Source organism: Lepidochelys kempii, chromosome 12, assembly GCF_965140285.1.
Source record: "Lepidochelys kempii isolate rLepKem1 chromosome 12, rLepKem1.hap1, whole genome shotgun sequence".
In the NCBI taxonomy this organism is placed as follows: Eukaryota; Metazoa; Chordata; order Testudines; family Cheloniidae; genus Lepidochelys; species Lepidochelys kempii.
Genome location: NC_136391.1, coordinates 14,482,326 through 14,498,172, shown reverse-complemented (window position 1 = coordinate 14,498,172; position 15,847 = coordinate 14,482,326). Strand labels below are relative to the sequence as shown.

The window sequence follows — 15,847 nt, the reverse complement described above, 5'->3', positions numbered from 1 at the left end:
CCTGTTGCACCAGATGTTGTCAGCAGAGAAGTTAGGGAGGAGAGGGGGAAAACTAGGGCCTCTGAGTACAGGGGGATGTGGGGAGTGCAGGATGGAGCAGTGACTTTGGGCATGATGTGCAGGAGGGAGGCGGAAACTGCAGGTATACTTTGTGCTGCTGGGAGTTGTAAATCCGTCTCAGTTAGCCTGCATGCTCTGACTGCTTTGTGCTGCTCCACAGAAGTATAAAGCAGCCAGGGCATCCTGGTGAACATGTTCCTAAAATTACTTTTTTTTTTTTTTTAAATTTATCTATTTATTTTGTTTATTTATATTTTATTTTAAAGCTTTAAGGTTGATTCTTCCATTCTTCATATTACAGGAAATATCACATGTAAACATTTGCTTTTTGGGTTTGAATTCAGTGTTTGTCTGAAATTTTTAATTCAAAAGTAAATTTCCAAGCACCAAGTATATATCCTCAACCTTAACTTAATCTTAGTATGTGTGATATAAGGATGATTAATTATTCCAAAATAAGCATTATAAATACAGAAAAATCCATGTTAATGTATATCTTGACTTCTAAAATTTAATCTTAAAGTATGGAAATGCGCAGGTGGGATAACCAAGTAACCTAACTTTGTCCTGTAGTCATGCCATGAAGGGGGAAAAATCAGTTGAATCTGTCTGACTACAGATGATAAAATGCTTTAGTCATAGTGTATAGTTATTGCAAGGTGGTGTAGCAGGGCAGAGTTAACCTAACTATGCATTTCTGTACCGTAACACATCAACAACATATTAACAAATCTTAGCATAAGATTTCATTTTAACTCTGAATTTCCATGGTGTAGAATGTTTCAGAGACAATTATACTTATATAGTTGTTGTTTTTTATAACTGTAAAATACCTATATATACACTAAACCTTAAGTCCATGATAGCATATTTTTTCTCTGGAAACAAAGAGCAATAACTTTTACATTATCATTATAGTTTGTCAAATGAAGAGAACCTTAACTAAGATGAAAATAACACAAAAAATAAGAACGTGAATGTCTCTGATCCTGGAGAGAGAATGTCTGGATTTAGTTCTATTGTGCAAGAGAAAACCACAAAAGTTTTTAAAATATCAGTTTATTTCTTAACATATAATTTAGGTTCATGTTTGCTGTTGTCTACATCTCTGGTATTGTGTACTTTTTGTCTAGCCAATGACTAAGGCAGTGGTTCTCAACCTTTTTTTCATTTGCGGACCCCCTAAAAAATTTCAAATGGAGGTGCGGATCTGTGTGGAAATCTTAGATATATCTCCAGACTCCCAAGGTCTGGGGACCACAGGTTCAGAACCACTGGACTAAGGGATTTGATAATCAAGAACATAAATAGCACATGAAAATGTGTCATTTAACTTAGTAAGATATAACAAGAATACCGCTACACTTTCTTTGGCAAACCTCTGCCCAGTAAGAAGCAAGTCTCTTCTACTATTTTGGAGGGTAGTTCTTAAGTCTAAGAAAATGAAACTTTTTCGGGGGTGGGTGGGGAGAAGAAAAGAAAAAAACAAAACTTCAGATCTTTCTTTCTGGCTATAGTTCCCCGTGCTTTACATCAGATACTACCACTACCATGCTTTCATCCAGTTTCCACTGCTGTCACATTTGCTTGTTACAATGAAATGAATTTTTTTCTATATGCAGAAAGACTTTCTCTGAGTTTAGAGCTAGAATCATTTTTTGTAAAAACTTTCAAGAATTGAATGGATCAGGGTCAAATTTCTTTGCAATTAGAATAGAATGGGTCAAGAAATTCCCTCCCTGCTAGAACACTAATGGTGCATGTGTATTTTGTGTACAATATATAAACTTTTCCTTCATTTGATCTTTTATAGTCTTAGAGAAATGAACGAACTCCCATCTTTTACAAGAATTTTGAATTTTGTTGCCTCATGTCGGTAACTGAGCTTTCTTTTTTTTAAACCTCTTCGGCCTTCTGAATGGACACTAACCTTAAAGTGGATGATGATGTCTCAAATTTCCACATGAAAGCAGTCACTGATGACTGAGGTTTTATCACTTCTGCAGGGAGTGGTTGTACTTTTCAACAATCTGCCATCTCAGTGTGGAGCAGGAATTTTTTTTACAATAGGCAAAAGTGATGATATTGTGTTTAGCGATTGAGCTGAATGTTTACTTGACATCTTCTAGCTGAAGGACTGAGCCTACTAATCAGGAAGAATAATAGCTCCCGTGTCCCTAAAACCCACTGCCTCTGCAATTAAAGCAATCTAACTGTTCCGTAGTCTTTATGGTGTTCTTTATTTAATTGTGATGCTGTCCATCAACTTTCCATTTAATAAATGTTTAAAAACATAACTTGCTGTTTCTTGCCTTTTTACACTCTTTTCCTTCTCGGTTTCACTCCTTTTTCATTTGTCTTTTTTCTCCATGCACGGCCTTCCCCCCATGATCTTTCCTCTTTTTTTTTCTTTCCCCATATTTTGTTCTATAACTTCACCACTGTGCTTTCCTTTTCATTCTCCTATCTCCTGCCACCACGCCTTCCCCCAACAACCTCTCTAGCTTTTATGTCTGTTTCTTTGCTGATTCATTCCATTAATCCTTAATCCCATCCTTTCTCACACACTTTCTTACAGAATTTACAAGACACTCAAATCAGAGGACTACACATACCAACCAAAGACTGACCAGGGGCAATGCCAGGTAAAAAGCCAAGCTTCCACAGCTGCTGGGAAAATGGTAGTTACTGTTTCCGACCAGGTTTCCAGCCATACATATATTCCACTTAGGGTGTCTAGCTTTTCATAGCTTCTGACTAGTTGGGGTATGATACATTTGAATCCTAATCACTAACCCCTTTGACTGATGGAATGGAGAAAGTGTACACTCTCTCTGTGTGTTAGTCCTTCCTCATCTTCTCTATGAGGTATATGCACAAAAAACAGTTACTTTACCTCAGCCTCAGTCCAGTCTGGATCCTCCTGCTTAGTTTTGATATTTGCCACCCCTTATTGCTCACAGCTTTCTTTATGAGCAGCAGACTGAAACTGTCCTGCTCATTACTAGTTTTATTGCTGCTTAAATGGTTCTGAAAATAAGCAGTGAAAACTAACCTAAACTGCACTGAAAATATGTCCAAGTGCTGGAGAGGGACTGTGGGCAGGCTGAGAGGAACAGTACTGCATTGCTTTATACCCTGTTTTTAATTGGAAAATGTTGTAATGTTTTGTTTTCCTTGACAACTAAGAGTTAACACACTCATTTGATTTTAAATGGAAGCTCAGGTTGTGCAGAAGTTGATGGTTTGGCATCGCCACACTCACCTAAGAAAATTTTCTGCTCACTTTGACCTATTTGAAGGAGCCACTTTTTTTTAAAAAAAAAAATCTGAGGGTTTAATCTCTGATTTGAAGTAGATCTCTTATGCATTACTAAAAACTGAGTAGATTGAAGTTTAGATACTTTGTTGACTGACCAGTCATTGAGACGACAAAGTAAAGGTGGGAGGTGGTTCCCGTCACAAAGAATTTACATATTACATTTTAAATGTGATGTCATGACTGAAGATGACAGATGGCAAAGCATGTTTCAGTTGAGAAAAGACAAGGGTTATTGCAGATAGTGTCCTGGTTATTCGTTTTAGACAAAGTGGAGTAATGATTTTGGAATAAAGTTGCATTTGTTTTGAAATAGAGTATCCACACAGAATTATTCTGGAATGGCTGTGCTGCTCAGTTTCCCCATGTAGCTAAGCTCTAAATACTGAGCTTGTGAGATTGCAAGAAATGAGAGAAATCAAATAAGAACAGGACACATGTTGCTCATTGTATTTGTATTTTATTGCTTACACTGAAAAAAATTCTGGAACTATTTTAGATTAATTTGAGTTAAAATACCACTTTTTGATTAAAAAATTAAACATTTGAGAGAAACCTGAAATGATGAATTTATCAAATGTACATTATATTAGCTAATAAAAGGTAATCAGTGACCTCTGAAAACTCTAACAAGAATGTATTCTTCATCTTGGTTAGTCACCACTTGTACCAGTGGCTTCATACAGGCAGTTCATTAATGTTTAAGTGTTCAATACAAAAAAACCTTAACCTTTATAAAAGGACCTTGCCATCTGAAGCTTGTGATCAGATTCGTTTTTTCCTTCAAATTAACATTAAACCTTGTGCAGTAATGCCCCATTATGGATAAGAATTAAAACCTATAAAGTCATGGAATTCAGTGAGGCTTCCAGATAAAATTTTACTTTGTCACAAAATACTACATCTGAATATGCACAAAGGTGGCAAATCAGATTTGATCTGGAAGCCTCATTGAATTCCAGTTGCCTTGAATCTGGAATTTAAGTTTCCTTTCAAAACACTGAAATAATGTAGTTTTGCCAAAATGGAAGAAAAAGTTAAAGTAAAGGAACTTAGAGATAAAAGAGCAGGTACCAATTCATTCTAACTGTATCTTACACATTCTGCCTATTCAAGCTATTACTGTAATTTCAATCATTTGACATGCTGAAGTCTAGACTCCCTACTCTTGTTTAAAATGGAAGTATGCTGGAAGGACATCTTCCACAAGGGATACTTGGTTATGAAATTTCTGTCCCGCTTGATCTTGCAGAATCTCTATTTGTTAACTTGGGCATGCAGCCCTAAAGATGAGGATTAGATTTCTAAACTTCTTCCTTTTACAATTTCCCTGTAACTGATCTGTAACAGGCTGGCAGTGTTTCCTAACACACTACCTTGTTAGCAGGGAGGGAGGCAGCTAAAAAAGGCTAAGTAGTGCTAACACAGTGCTGCAGTTCTATCACTACCCACCTGTTTATGATAGAGAGCAAGAAAAGGTTGGCAAAGCAGTTGTGTTTGTACAAACACCAAAACAAGTTTGGAAAATGTCTTCGTGTGAAGGGTTGTGTTCCAAAGCAGAATATCGTTCAACTTTCCAAAGAAATTTGTGTTTGTTCTGGATCAAACATGATACATTTCTGACAAAAGGATAACATTTTTATGTACTTTACATAAGTTTTCAAAAACAGTGGTTTCGAGTAGAAGTGTTCTCTTGACCACAACAATGGTGCTATGCATGCTGCTTCCATGTTGTCTTACAAGGGCAGCGTCTGATTAAACAATTTTTCTTGTTGGTTTATGTCCTTTACTTTTTCTATAATATGTAATATAAAGAGGAATTGTTACTAAACTAACAAGAATCTACCTATCCAGTTTTCTGAGCTTCATCTTTCTTTGAAATTTATTTTGCTTCGCTGTCTCTCTTAAACTGCTGGTATGTCTAACTACTACTTTAAACAAATTAGAATTGCTTAAATTAATTGGTGTCAAGTATCAGAGGTGTAGCTGTGTTAGTCTGGATCTGTAAAAGCGGCAAAGAGTCCTGTGTACCTTATAGACTAACATACGTATTGGAGCATAAGCTTTCGTGGGTGAATACACATGCATCTGACTAAGTGGGTATTCACCCACAAAAGCTTATGCTCCAGTACGTATGTTAGTCTATAAGGTGCCACAGGACTTTTTGCCGCTTAAATTAATTGCTGTCTGTATTTGTTATAAGAAACTACTGGTTTTCTCCAAGAACTAACTTGCCTGGAAATATTTATCCTGTCTTTAGTGCAGAGATGCCAGATGATTTATCAATTGGGAACTCAAATTTTGGTTTTACGTCTTGTGTTGGAATTCCTGAAACTGGCATTCTCCGCCTCTTCCTTTTTTGTCTTGCTTGGCCTTCCAATTTTATGCAATTCTGATGACTTTTACAGAAGTTTGTAGTGGAAAAAGCTTGGCTGCTTATATTCCCCCCACCCCCTTTTTTTTCAGTGCTGAAAGACAGGAGGACTAAGTGTCTAGGACACAGAGGGTGCCTCTTAAAGTGGAAGGAAGATTTTATTTATATGTTTAGCACAAACCATGGTTAGCTTTATCTAACTTCAGTCACACAGAGCTTTTTCTGGTCTCTATCTTACACAGTTTTTTCCTCAAGGGTGCATAGTGTTTAAGCATTCAGGTAGACAAAATATTGATGTGGGTGGAGAACATCAGAACTGTCAACTACGTATGTGACCTGGGGGACAATTTGTGCCCACTCATCCAATTTATGAAAGATGGCAGTTTGAGATCTGTGGAAGTACACAAGAATTATGTATGTGCAAGTAATACTTATAACAATATTTTGTATTTTCATTCTAATGTGTGGTATGACATTCATTTGTAAACAATGGACTTTACTTTTTTTCTTCATTCCCTCCTTTGAAGGGGAATTTAGTATCTTGCCCTAGATAGTAGTTGGAAACCAGAGGGATATATTTTCATTTAAAATATTTTCAATTATGCAGGCATTTAAAACTGACCTTTTTTAAACACAGGAGTCCTTGATGGACAGACAGCTAATAAATATAGTAAACCTGTCCATTGATTTAATGGGTCCTCTCAGAACTAGATCTGTTTACCATCAGCTACAGTACTTGTACGTCATACTTAATCTAACTTGGTTATGTTCTTCTGCTTTAGTTTCTTCCACCCCTCCTTGGTCAAAGGTAGATAATACAATTTCTGTTTTATGCTGTATGCCTATGAATGTGCAAAGTGGGAAATCTGACTATTAGCAGTGCTTTTTAAAAATATGCTCTTTATTCACATTTTGCTTAACACAAATGAACAAGAGAAACATCAATCTTCATAATTTTTCACTTCAAAATACTGAATTGTGTGGTATATTTTTCTGTTAGCATAACTGATACGAAATCTGGTAGAGGAAAGTATATTTAGCTTTTCTTCCAAAGCACAACTGATTAGAATGATGAAGAGAATATACTCTGGTCTTCTGGGGCATTTAGATAGTCCCACCTTTATTTCCCTTTCCACTTATTTTCTGAAGATGTTCAGGTTCCTTGTACATCTTTTTTATTTATGTGGGGAAATGCAAGATTAGGGCTTGCTGATGTTGGCGTTGCCTAAAGAAGTAGACCAGCTAGTAATAGTGAAGTACCTCACATGGACCTTACGCATCTATCAGTGCAAACCCTAATTTACAAACGAATTGTGGGTTGAACAGTTTATAACATTGAACACCTCAAAATCATAATTTAATTTGCAGAATGGTGCATTGCCTCATTTTCTTCTTGTTCTTCAAGCCACTGCAGAGCCATTTCTAATGCTTTGAAGGCATCAGAATTTGAAGGGCTGTCAACTTATTCTTTGTCAGCATCAGCATTTAACTAGATTTACATACTAGATATTTTCTCATCATGAAACCTGATGCAGTTCTCATTAAGAACGGAAAGACTGCTATTGGCTTTTGCAGGATATGGGTTGGGCCCCTGTAAGCTTTCAGAAGATCACAAAACTTGCTGTTCAGAGGTCATATCCAGGGAGTCGGTCATAGAATATCAGGGTTGGAAGGGACCTCAGGAGGTCATCTAGTCCAACCCCCTGCTCAAAGCAACACCAGTCCCCAACTAAATCATCCCAGCCAGGGCTTTGTCAAGCCTGACCTTAAAAACCTCAAAGGAAGGAGGTTCCACCACCTCCCTAGGTAACACATTCTAGTGCTTCACCACCCTCCTAGTGAAAAAGTTTTTCCTAATATCCAACCTAAACCTCCCCCACTGCTTGTTCTGTCATCTGCTACCACTGAGAACAGCCTAGATCCATCCTCTTTGGAATCCCCTTTCAGGCAGTTGAAAGCAGCTATCAAATCCCCCCTCATTCTTCTCTTCCGCAGACTAAACAATCCCAGTTCTCTCAGCCTCTTCTCATAAGTCATGTGTTCCAGTCCCCTAATCATTTTTGTTGCCCTCCGCTGGATGCTTTCCAATTTTTCCACCTCCTTCTTGTAGTGTGGGGCCCAAAACTGGACACAGTACTCCATCCTCACCAATCACTGGAGGAGAGAGATTTGGGGGAGCCTGGATAAGTTTTAGCAATGGTGGGTTTCAAGAGTTAAAACTTTTTTTCTTCCATCTGAATATTAGTGTTAGTTACGTACGAGATGGGAATGCTGTTAGAAGACCAATACATATTTTAAAGTAATTTCTTCAGTATTTTTGAAGACTAAGTTTTCTGCTTATCTAGGAAGTCAAACTATCACACATTGCAGTAATAGAACATAATTCATTCAAGCTTACATATTGGGTGTTGTGTTGAATGGAAATATGAATATGTTGTATTTCAGGGACCTTGTGAATAGCTCAATTTTGCCAATAAATTTCTAGCCAATTCTGTTCAAAAGCTTGATGAGTTGCTCTTTTTCCTTTGGCATATACATACTCTCTCCGCAAGATTTTTTTTTTTTTTTATGGTTTTGATCCTGCCAGTGGTGATTGCCCTCTGTATTTGTTGATTTCAGTGGGGATTTGACCTCATAAGCGGAAAATTTTGATTCCAAATACAGTAAAAGTTGTTTAATAGTTATGCCTTTGTGGATTATACTGTGTCTTGGTTAAGTGGGTTTAAATTAAATTAATCTAAACCTAATGTAATGTTTCTGTAACTTGTTCTGTTCAGCTGAAGAATAATTACCATACCCACCTCTTATTTATATGCAAAGGGACAGGTTTTCACAATTGCTTACACACAATTATGCATGTGTTCACTTATAAAAATTTGACCTAGAGTTGATTTGCAGTTTGTTGCATTTTTAAAAATTAAAATGTTGAAAAAATACATTACTTGATATTTCCTGGTTGCCATTGTGAAAGCACAAAATCCATGAGCAGTATGTGACTTAACCATTTTATTAATGGGTAATGGTAATTGACAGGTTAATTAGACTGAAAATCACAACAAAAATGTTGAATAATTAAGATTTTCATTGAAATGACCAAGCACTCATTCAGTTTAATGGAAAGAAATAGGTTATCTGAGCTTCATCTTACTAAAGTTGTTTCCCAATGATTTGTCTCTCTCCAGTGTTTGGACTGTTTCCTCTCTCCTCTCAGATTTTACTTGATCTAGAATATACAGAATCAATACATGTAATATTACTTCAACTGTATAAAATATAAAATTGGAAAGGAAATTAATGAATAGTTACATATTTTATTTGTGGGACACAGATACAAAAATAAAGCAGCCCATTCATTATTAGAATTTGACAGTCTTTTCTGTTTTTTGTTGCTTTTTTTAAAAAAAGCCAAAATGAGTCTAATTGCTCACTATATTGTTTATCTAAATATAGAGTAAAATTGACAAACTAATACCCAGGGGAGGAGGAAATAAAAACTAAATGAAATAAAACTCCAGAAAAACAAGTTTAAAGTCATTGCTCTTATTCTTTCTTCCCTAGGATATTTTTACAGTTTAAGGCATACATTTCTTCAGAAGTACTAATGGATGTTGACATGCATTGGATAAGGTGGTGACTACTGGAAGTAATCTGTTGCTACTCACTGCAGAGAGGCTAAATTGACTCCATTTGGAGTTCAGAGACGAAGCGGTGTGGACGTATCAAGATGACAGATCCTATGATGGATTTTTTTGATGATGCCAACCTTTTTAGCGAGACGTTAGAAGGTTTGTCGGATGATGCCTTTGTACAACCTGGACCTGTTTCACTAGTTGATGAATTGAACTTGGGTGCAGAATTTGAGCCTTTGCACATAGACTCATTGAACCATGTGCAAGATACTCAAACTCAACAAAAGATGAGTGAATTTGAGCAGTTAAATCAGTATGATTCATTGAAACTTCAAGTAAATCAGTCTTTCAGCAGTCCAGCTGACAGTGTTTTATCACCACACACTCAATTTAATTGCTCACCAATCCATCCACAAAACCAATCCAATGGAATGTTTCCTGATGTGGCTGATGGTAGTCCTATGTGGGGTCATCAAACTAACACAACTGTTCCAAATCAAAATGGGTCCCCTTTTCACCAAGGACATTCTCAGTCTATGCAGCAAAATAAAAGTTTTGTAGCACACCATGACTTTGCCTTATTTCAGGCCAACGAACAGCAGCATCAGTGTGCCTCACTACAGTCTCGACAAAGCAGAAACAACATTAACACAGGGCAAGACTCTCTGAATCAGCCAAAAAACTTTATGGAGGTTAACGTATCTGCTCCACGCAGAGTCAGTGTTACTCATCCACCTCAAATTGCTAATCCATCAACTTCACAGCAGCCTCTCTCTGTTCAACAGTTTTCTCAAAATGCCAGTGCTTCAATACATTTTTGTGGGAATCAAGAAGGAAACTTTGATGGACAATCTCCAACTATGACTCCTTGCTCTGTTAATAATACACAGCGGTTTCCTTCTCCATATTCTTACTCTAATAACCACATTTCTCCTACTAGCCTTTTACAGTCTTCTACCGCTCTTTCTACTAGCCAACAAACTCATCCTTTATCTGATTATACTGGAAGTGATGCCTTTACATCTCAAACAGGGACCAAGCAAGAAACCACTGAGCACCTCTTGAATCCTAACACACCTTTGAATTCAAATAGTTTCCAGATGTTGCATTCAGCACATTCTCAGGGCAGCTTCAGTAGTTCAAAACTCTCTCCTGTGAACATTAATTTTCCAGCCTCTGCGGGTTCTGCTTCTCAGATAAGCCATTTCAGTGATCCTATAGAAAGCAATGGTTTTTCATCTTTGGAGGAGAACTTACTTCATCAAGTTGAGTCTCAAGCTGAACCATTTACAGGACTTGATCCAGAGGACCTCCTTCAGGAAGACCTCCTACCCCAATTTGATGATTCAGCATTTGTTCAGGACACTTCAAGCCACATATTAGAGCATGACCTAGAACACCATATTACCCCACAGCAAATAACACAGTCATTGGATATTGCTCGGACAGAGCCTCAAAGTCAGATGCATCCCTGGCATTCTTCAATTTCTAATCGGCATCTACAAGATAGAAATCGTATAGCCTTGCAAGGGCAGGTATGTAGCCCTTTTTTGGGAGGGTGTGGCTTAATTGTACCAGTGAACTTAATCATATTGGTAAGTATTCATTCTTTGTCCACAGATAACTCTCTAAAATATCTGATCTGTTGTTGGTCATTTGTTAGTAAAGAATAAGTAACTCTTCTATCCTTGAAAAGAAATTACAACCCATATCCCTAAAAAAGTCAAACCCTAAATATAAACATTGGTTGTTACACTGAACACTTACAATTCATACTCCTATCTAAATGGATGAATAATATCTATAATTTAGCTTCCTTAAGTACTAAAATGGTTACAACAGAATTAGTTTTAGAAATACTACTACAGTATTTGCCTGAAACTAAGAACCTTATGTGTGACTGCTGCGGTCTACATCTTATTTTTGTTAGAGTAAGAATTTGTCACTAATGTGTATTTAGGTACAAATACATTTTAAGAAGTGTTTCAGAGTAGCAGCCGTGTTAGTCTGTATTCCGATGAAGTGAGCTGTAGCTCAGGAAAGCTTATGCTCAAATAAATTGGTTAGTCTCTAGGGTGTCACAAGTACTCCTTTTCATTTTAAGAAGTTTTTCATTTTAATAAAAAAGATTAAAGTATAGCTTTAAGAATTTGAGGGAACTATTTTTCTCATAGTATAATGCTTTTACTTTACTACCTGCAGTGTAACCAGTTGTATATATTCCCTACTAGGTAACTTTTTGACTATGTTGAGTGAGTAGAAAGACAGGGATCTGTCCTGAAAGCTATAATGCCTGTTGAATTTCAGGGGAATGGAAAAAAAATGCTGCTTCATTGAAAGCCTGAAGAACTAAGGAGAAAAACTCATTGTTTTACCTAAACTTTAAATACCAGAAATGCTAAATCCTGCATTATTGCCTTTTGTTGCTTATAGCCTCTGTGGAGGACACGAAAAGTGGATTAGATTTCTTAGCCCTTAATTGAGTGGGTGGCTGTGTTGAGTCTTTTTTTAAAGTGATCTTCATTTTCACCTGTTTGTTAGGTATATGCTTATGTTAAATAGGTGTTTGATGAAAATTACTGAGTAAAAATCACTTCATCTTCGATTTTAGTTAGCTTTTTTGTTCTTGTGATTTTATACATTTATTAGTTCTCAAGTTATCCCTTCCAGAAAAACAAACACAGAAAACCAGGATAAGCAAGACCTGAATTCATGTAAATCAGTGCAATGCTGTCCTGTTAATCTAACTTTTTAGAAAACTCCACTCTATAGCTTGCATCACCAAACATGTACACTCACCCCACGCCACTGAACTCAGTGGTGTGAACTTGAAAGACACCGAGCCATTTAAACTCAGATTTGTAAGGTCAGAAGGGACCACTATGATCTAGTCTGAACTCCTGTATAACACAGGCCTGCACCACACCCAGTAACTTCTGTATCAAGCCCAGAAGTTCGCTTTGAGCTGCTGCATACCTTTTAGGAAGATATTTGGTGTTAGTGATTGGTGAATCACCACATCACCAAAAGTTAATTATCATCACTGTTTTTTGTGTGTGTTCTTATTTCTAGTTTGAATTGGTCTAGGACTAGATTCTTGGTCTTGAATTGGTCTAGACTAGGTTCACCTTGCAACCATTTAATCTCCTTATGCCTTTCTATGTACTATCAGAAATCTCTTCCTCCTGTAGCTGCTTGTAGACTGTGATCAAGTCACCTCTGAACCTTCTCTTGGATATACTATAGATTGAGCTTTAGTCTCTCCACATAAGGCATGTTTTCCAGACCTTAAATCATTTTTGTAGCTCTCTTCTCCAATTGAACATCTTTTTTGAACATTTAACATCCTTTTTCATTCCAGTAATGGTTTCACTGATGCCATATATACACTTCCTTAATCCTACTTGATATTCCACTACTTATACATTCAAGAATCACATTTGCTCTTTTAGCTACAGCATTGCACTGGGAGCTTATGTTCAACTGGTTACCTACCATAATCCCTTACTCCTTTCTTCAAGTCCTTTTAAGAATCCCTGTTTTTCCAGAATACAGTCCTCCATCTTATAACTGTGGCCTACATTCTTTGGTTTTTAAACGTATGACCTTGCTTTTGGCTATATTAAAAGGTATGACTATCAATTGAATTCACCTTACCAAGCAGTCCAGGTCAGTCTGTGTAACGGACCTGTCCTTATTTACCACTTCATCAAGTTTTGTATCTTTGCAGATTTTACCATAATATTTTATATTCAAGATGTTGGCTAGTATAAGGCTAAGAACAGATCCCTGTAAGGCTCTAGTAGAAACACCCACTTTGGATGATGATTCCCCATTTACAGTTACTTTTTTGCAATCTTTCAGTTAACAAATGCTTAATCTATTGAATATGTGCCACATTGATTTTGTGCATAACATAATGTTATCAGAATGTCATGTAGGACTAAGTTAGCATTAACACAGTTACCGTGATCAACCAAACTTGTGATCTCCTTTAAAAAAAAAAAAAAAGTTTGAGTCTCACTTTCCATAAAACCATGTTGATTGGCATTCAGAATACTACCATCTTTAATTCTTTGCTGATTGTCAACATAAGAATAGCCATATTGAGTCAGACCAATGGGTCCATCTAGCCCAGTGTCCTGTCATCCAGTAGTGGCCAATGCCAGGTGCTTCATAGGGAATGAACAGAACAAGCAATCGTTGAGCGAGCCATCCCCTGTTGTCTACTTCCAGCTTCTGGCAGTCAGAGGCTAGGGGCTCCCAGAACATGGGGTTGCATCGCTGACCATCTTGGCTTATAGTCATTGATCTATCCTCCACGAGCTTACCTAATTCTTTTTTGAACCCTATTGTAGTTTTGGCATCCACAACATCCCCTGGCAACGAGTTCCAAAAGTTGATTGTGCGTTGGGTAAAAAAGTACTTGCTTTTGTTCTTTTTAAACTTGTTGCCTGTTAATTTCGTTTGATGACCCCTGGTTCTTGTGTTATGTGAAGGAGTAAATAACACTACTTTCTCCATATTGTTCATGATTTTACAGACCTATATTCTATCCCCTCTCTTTTCCAAGCTGAAAAGTCTGTCTTTTTAATCTCTCCTCATATGGAAGCTGTTCCATCCCTTTTGTCATTTTTGTTTCCCTTCTCTGTAGCTCTTCCAGTTCTGGTGTACCTTTTTTGAGATGGGGTGACCAGAACTGCATGCAGTATTCAAGCTGTGGGCTTATTATAGTGGCATCATTATATTTTTTTCTTTTTATTCCTTTCCTAATGATTCCTAACCTTCTGTTAGTTTTTTTTTTTTGACTGCCGTTGCCCATTGAGCGGATATTTTCATAGAACTATCCACAATGACTCCAAAATCTTTGAGTGGTAACAGTAGTGGGGATTATGTTTTCCAATGTGCCTGGAAAACATAATCCCCACTACTTTGCATTTATCAGCATTAATTTTCATGTGCTGTTTTGTTGCTAATCATACAGTTTCGTGAGATCCCCTGGTAACTCTTTGAAGTCTACTTTGGACTTAACTATCTTAAGTAATTTTGTATCGGCTTCCAATTTTGCCATCTTGCTGTTTACCCCTTTTTCCAGATCATTTATGAATACGTGGAACAGCACTGGTGCCAGTACAAATTCCTAGGGGGCACCACTAGTTACCTCTCTCTAGCCGCTATTTACTTTTGACCATATCAGCCTTAGTCATCTATGTTTTGAAAATTTTGTTAACATTATTAGCCACAAGCAATCTTTTTTCCTCTTTAAAAAGAGAGAAAATAAATTAAATGTTAAACCCTACATTCCAGCACTGTTACAAAATTAAATCAGAAAAATAAGGAAGTGGAAAAATCCTATGCCAATTTTAATTTGTCTGCACATAAAATACTATGTGTGTATAATGTAAGTAGTCAAGCAAATTAGCATGGCTTGATTTGGGAGCATAGAAAAGTGCTATACTTGAACAGATCTGTGATCTGTTTAGTGAGATATTTGGTTTCCCAATGAAGGCCAGTACTTCAGAAGAAGGTGCAAGTCTCCATAAGAGACAATTATGCAGTGACATGCCCACAAGGGAATGTTTTTAACCTCAGGGGCTTAGTGGCTGACGGGCATGAGGTTTGTTGTGTAACACTTTCAATTCCTTACTTTGATGTGTTAAATGCATTATCTTAACATAGGTTTTTTGCATTTAATTATTTAACATGGAAGGAGGAAAATATATTTACTTAAGGAATTCTTCTCCATCTCTCTTGTAACCTACTCTTTGTGGGATCTCCCACCATAAAACACTAATTTACTTCAAGATTATTAGCTTGATGCTTAAAATAAAACTACACATTAAACTGTGGGGTTTCCATGTCTCTTATTTTGGTTACTGCTGTCTGTACTGCTTGGAAAGAGGGACTGCACAAGAGCAGTCATAAGGCTGAATGGTGATCCTTCTTCATTACGGGGGTATTAGAGAGGGAGCTGTGTTTTAACTCGTGCCGAGAGTTTTGTTACTGTCGTGTAGACTGTATTAACTAAGCAGTTCAACAGCATTTTACCTTGAAATCAGAACCGTATCTGATAGGTCCGTAGAGCTTGAAATAAGCAAGTTTTATGTGGATACAATAGAGGAGAGTTGGAAAGTGAAGTCCATTCCCTACCCTCATCCAGACACATGGTTCTGACCCTGGACCCTCTCCCCAGCTACTATTACAACTTCTAAATTAGAATAACCACTGCAGCACTTTGTGCAGTTGCAGTGGGTTTTGGGGCCACTGAAATTCTGTAACTACAGATTCCTTGGCTTGTCCTCTAGTGTACCTCCTTGTAGTCTGTCTGCCACCCTATCTGGGATCAACACAGAAACCCTCTTCATGGTATGCAGGAAGTACACAGATGCCTGTGCATAGTAGGCCTGTGATATATCCCTAAAGTACAGATTAAGTCATTCAGATTGCCATATGCTGGCCCTCTTT

At 37.2% G+C, this 15,847-nt stretch overlaps 1 protein-coding gene across 12 annotated transcripts in view; it reads left to right on the top strand.

The window, feature by feature from the left end:
• The window catches only part of CHD9 (chromodomain helicase DNA binding protein 9), a 188,792-nt gene that overhangs the window by 13,119 nt on the left and 159,826 nt on the right, over positions 1 to 15,847 (top strand). For 8 of the 12 annotated variants that reach the window (XR_012154463.2, XM_073307624.2, XM_073307625.2 and 5 more), the window contains exons 5-6: positions 2,639 to 2,705; positions 9,312 to 10,917. The exons of 2 other annotated variants lie outside the window; for them this stretch is intronic. Coding sequence is in view for 8 of the 10 variants with exons in the window: in XM_073307624.2 (XP_073163725.1) it covers positions 9,478 to 10,917 (1,440 nt within the window). In the remaining 2 variants the exon portion in view is untranslated. The remainder of the gene's footprint in view (positions 1 to 2,638; positions 2,706 to 9,311; positions 10,918 to 15,847) is intronic. 2 more of the 12 variants (XM_073307620.2, XM_073307630.2) reach the window with 2 other exon arrangements.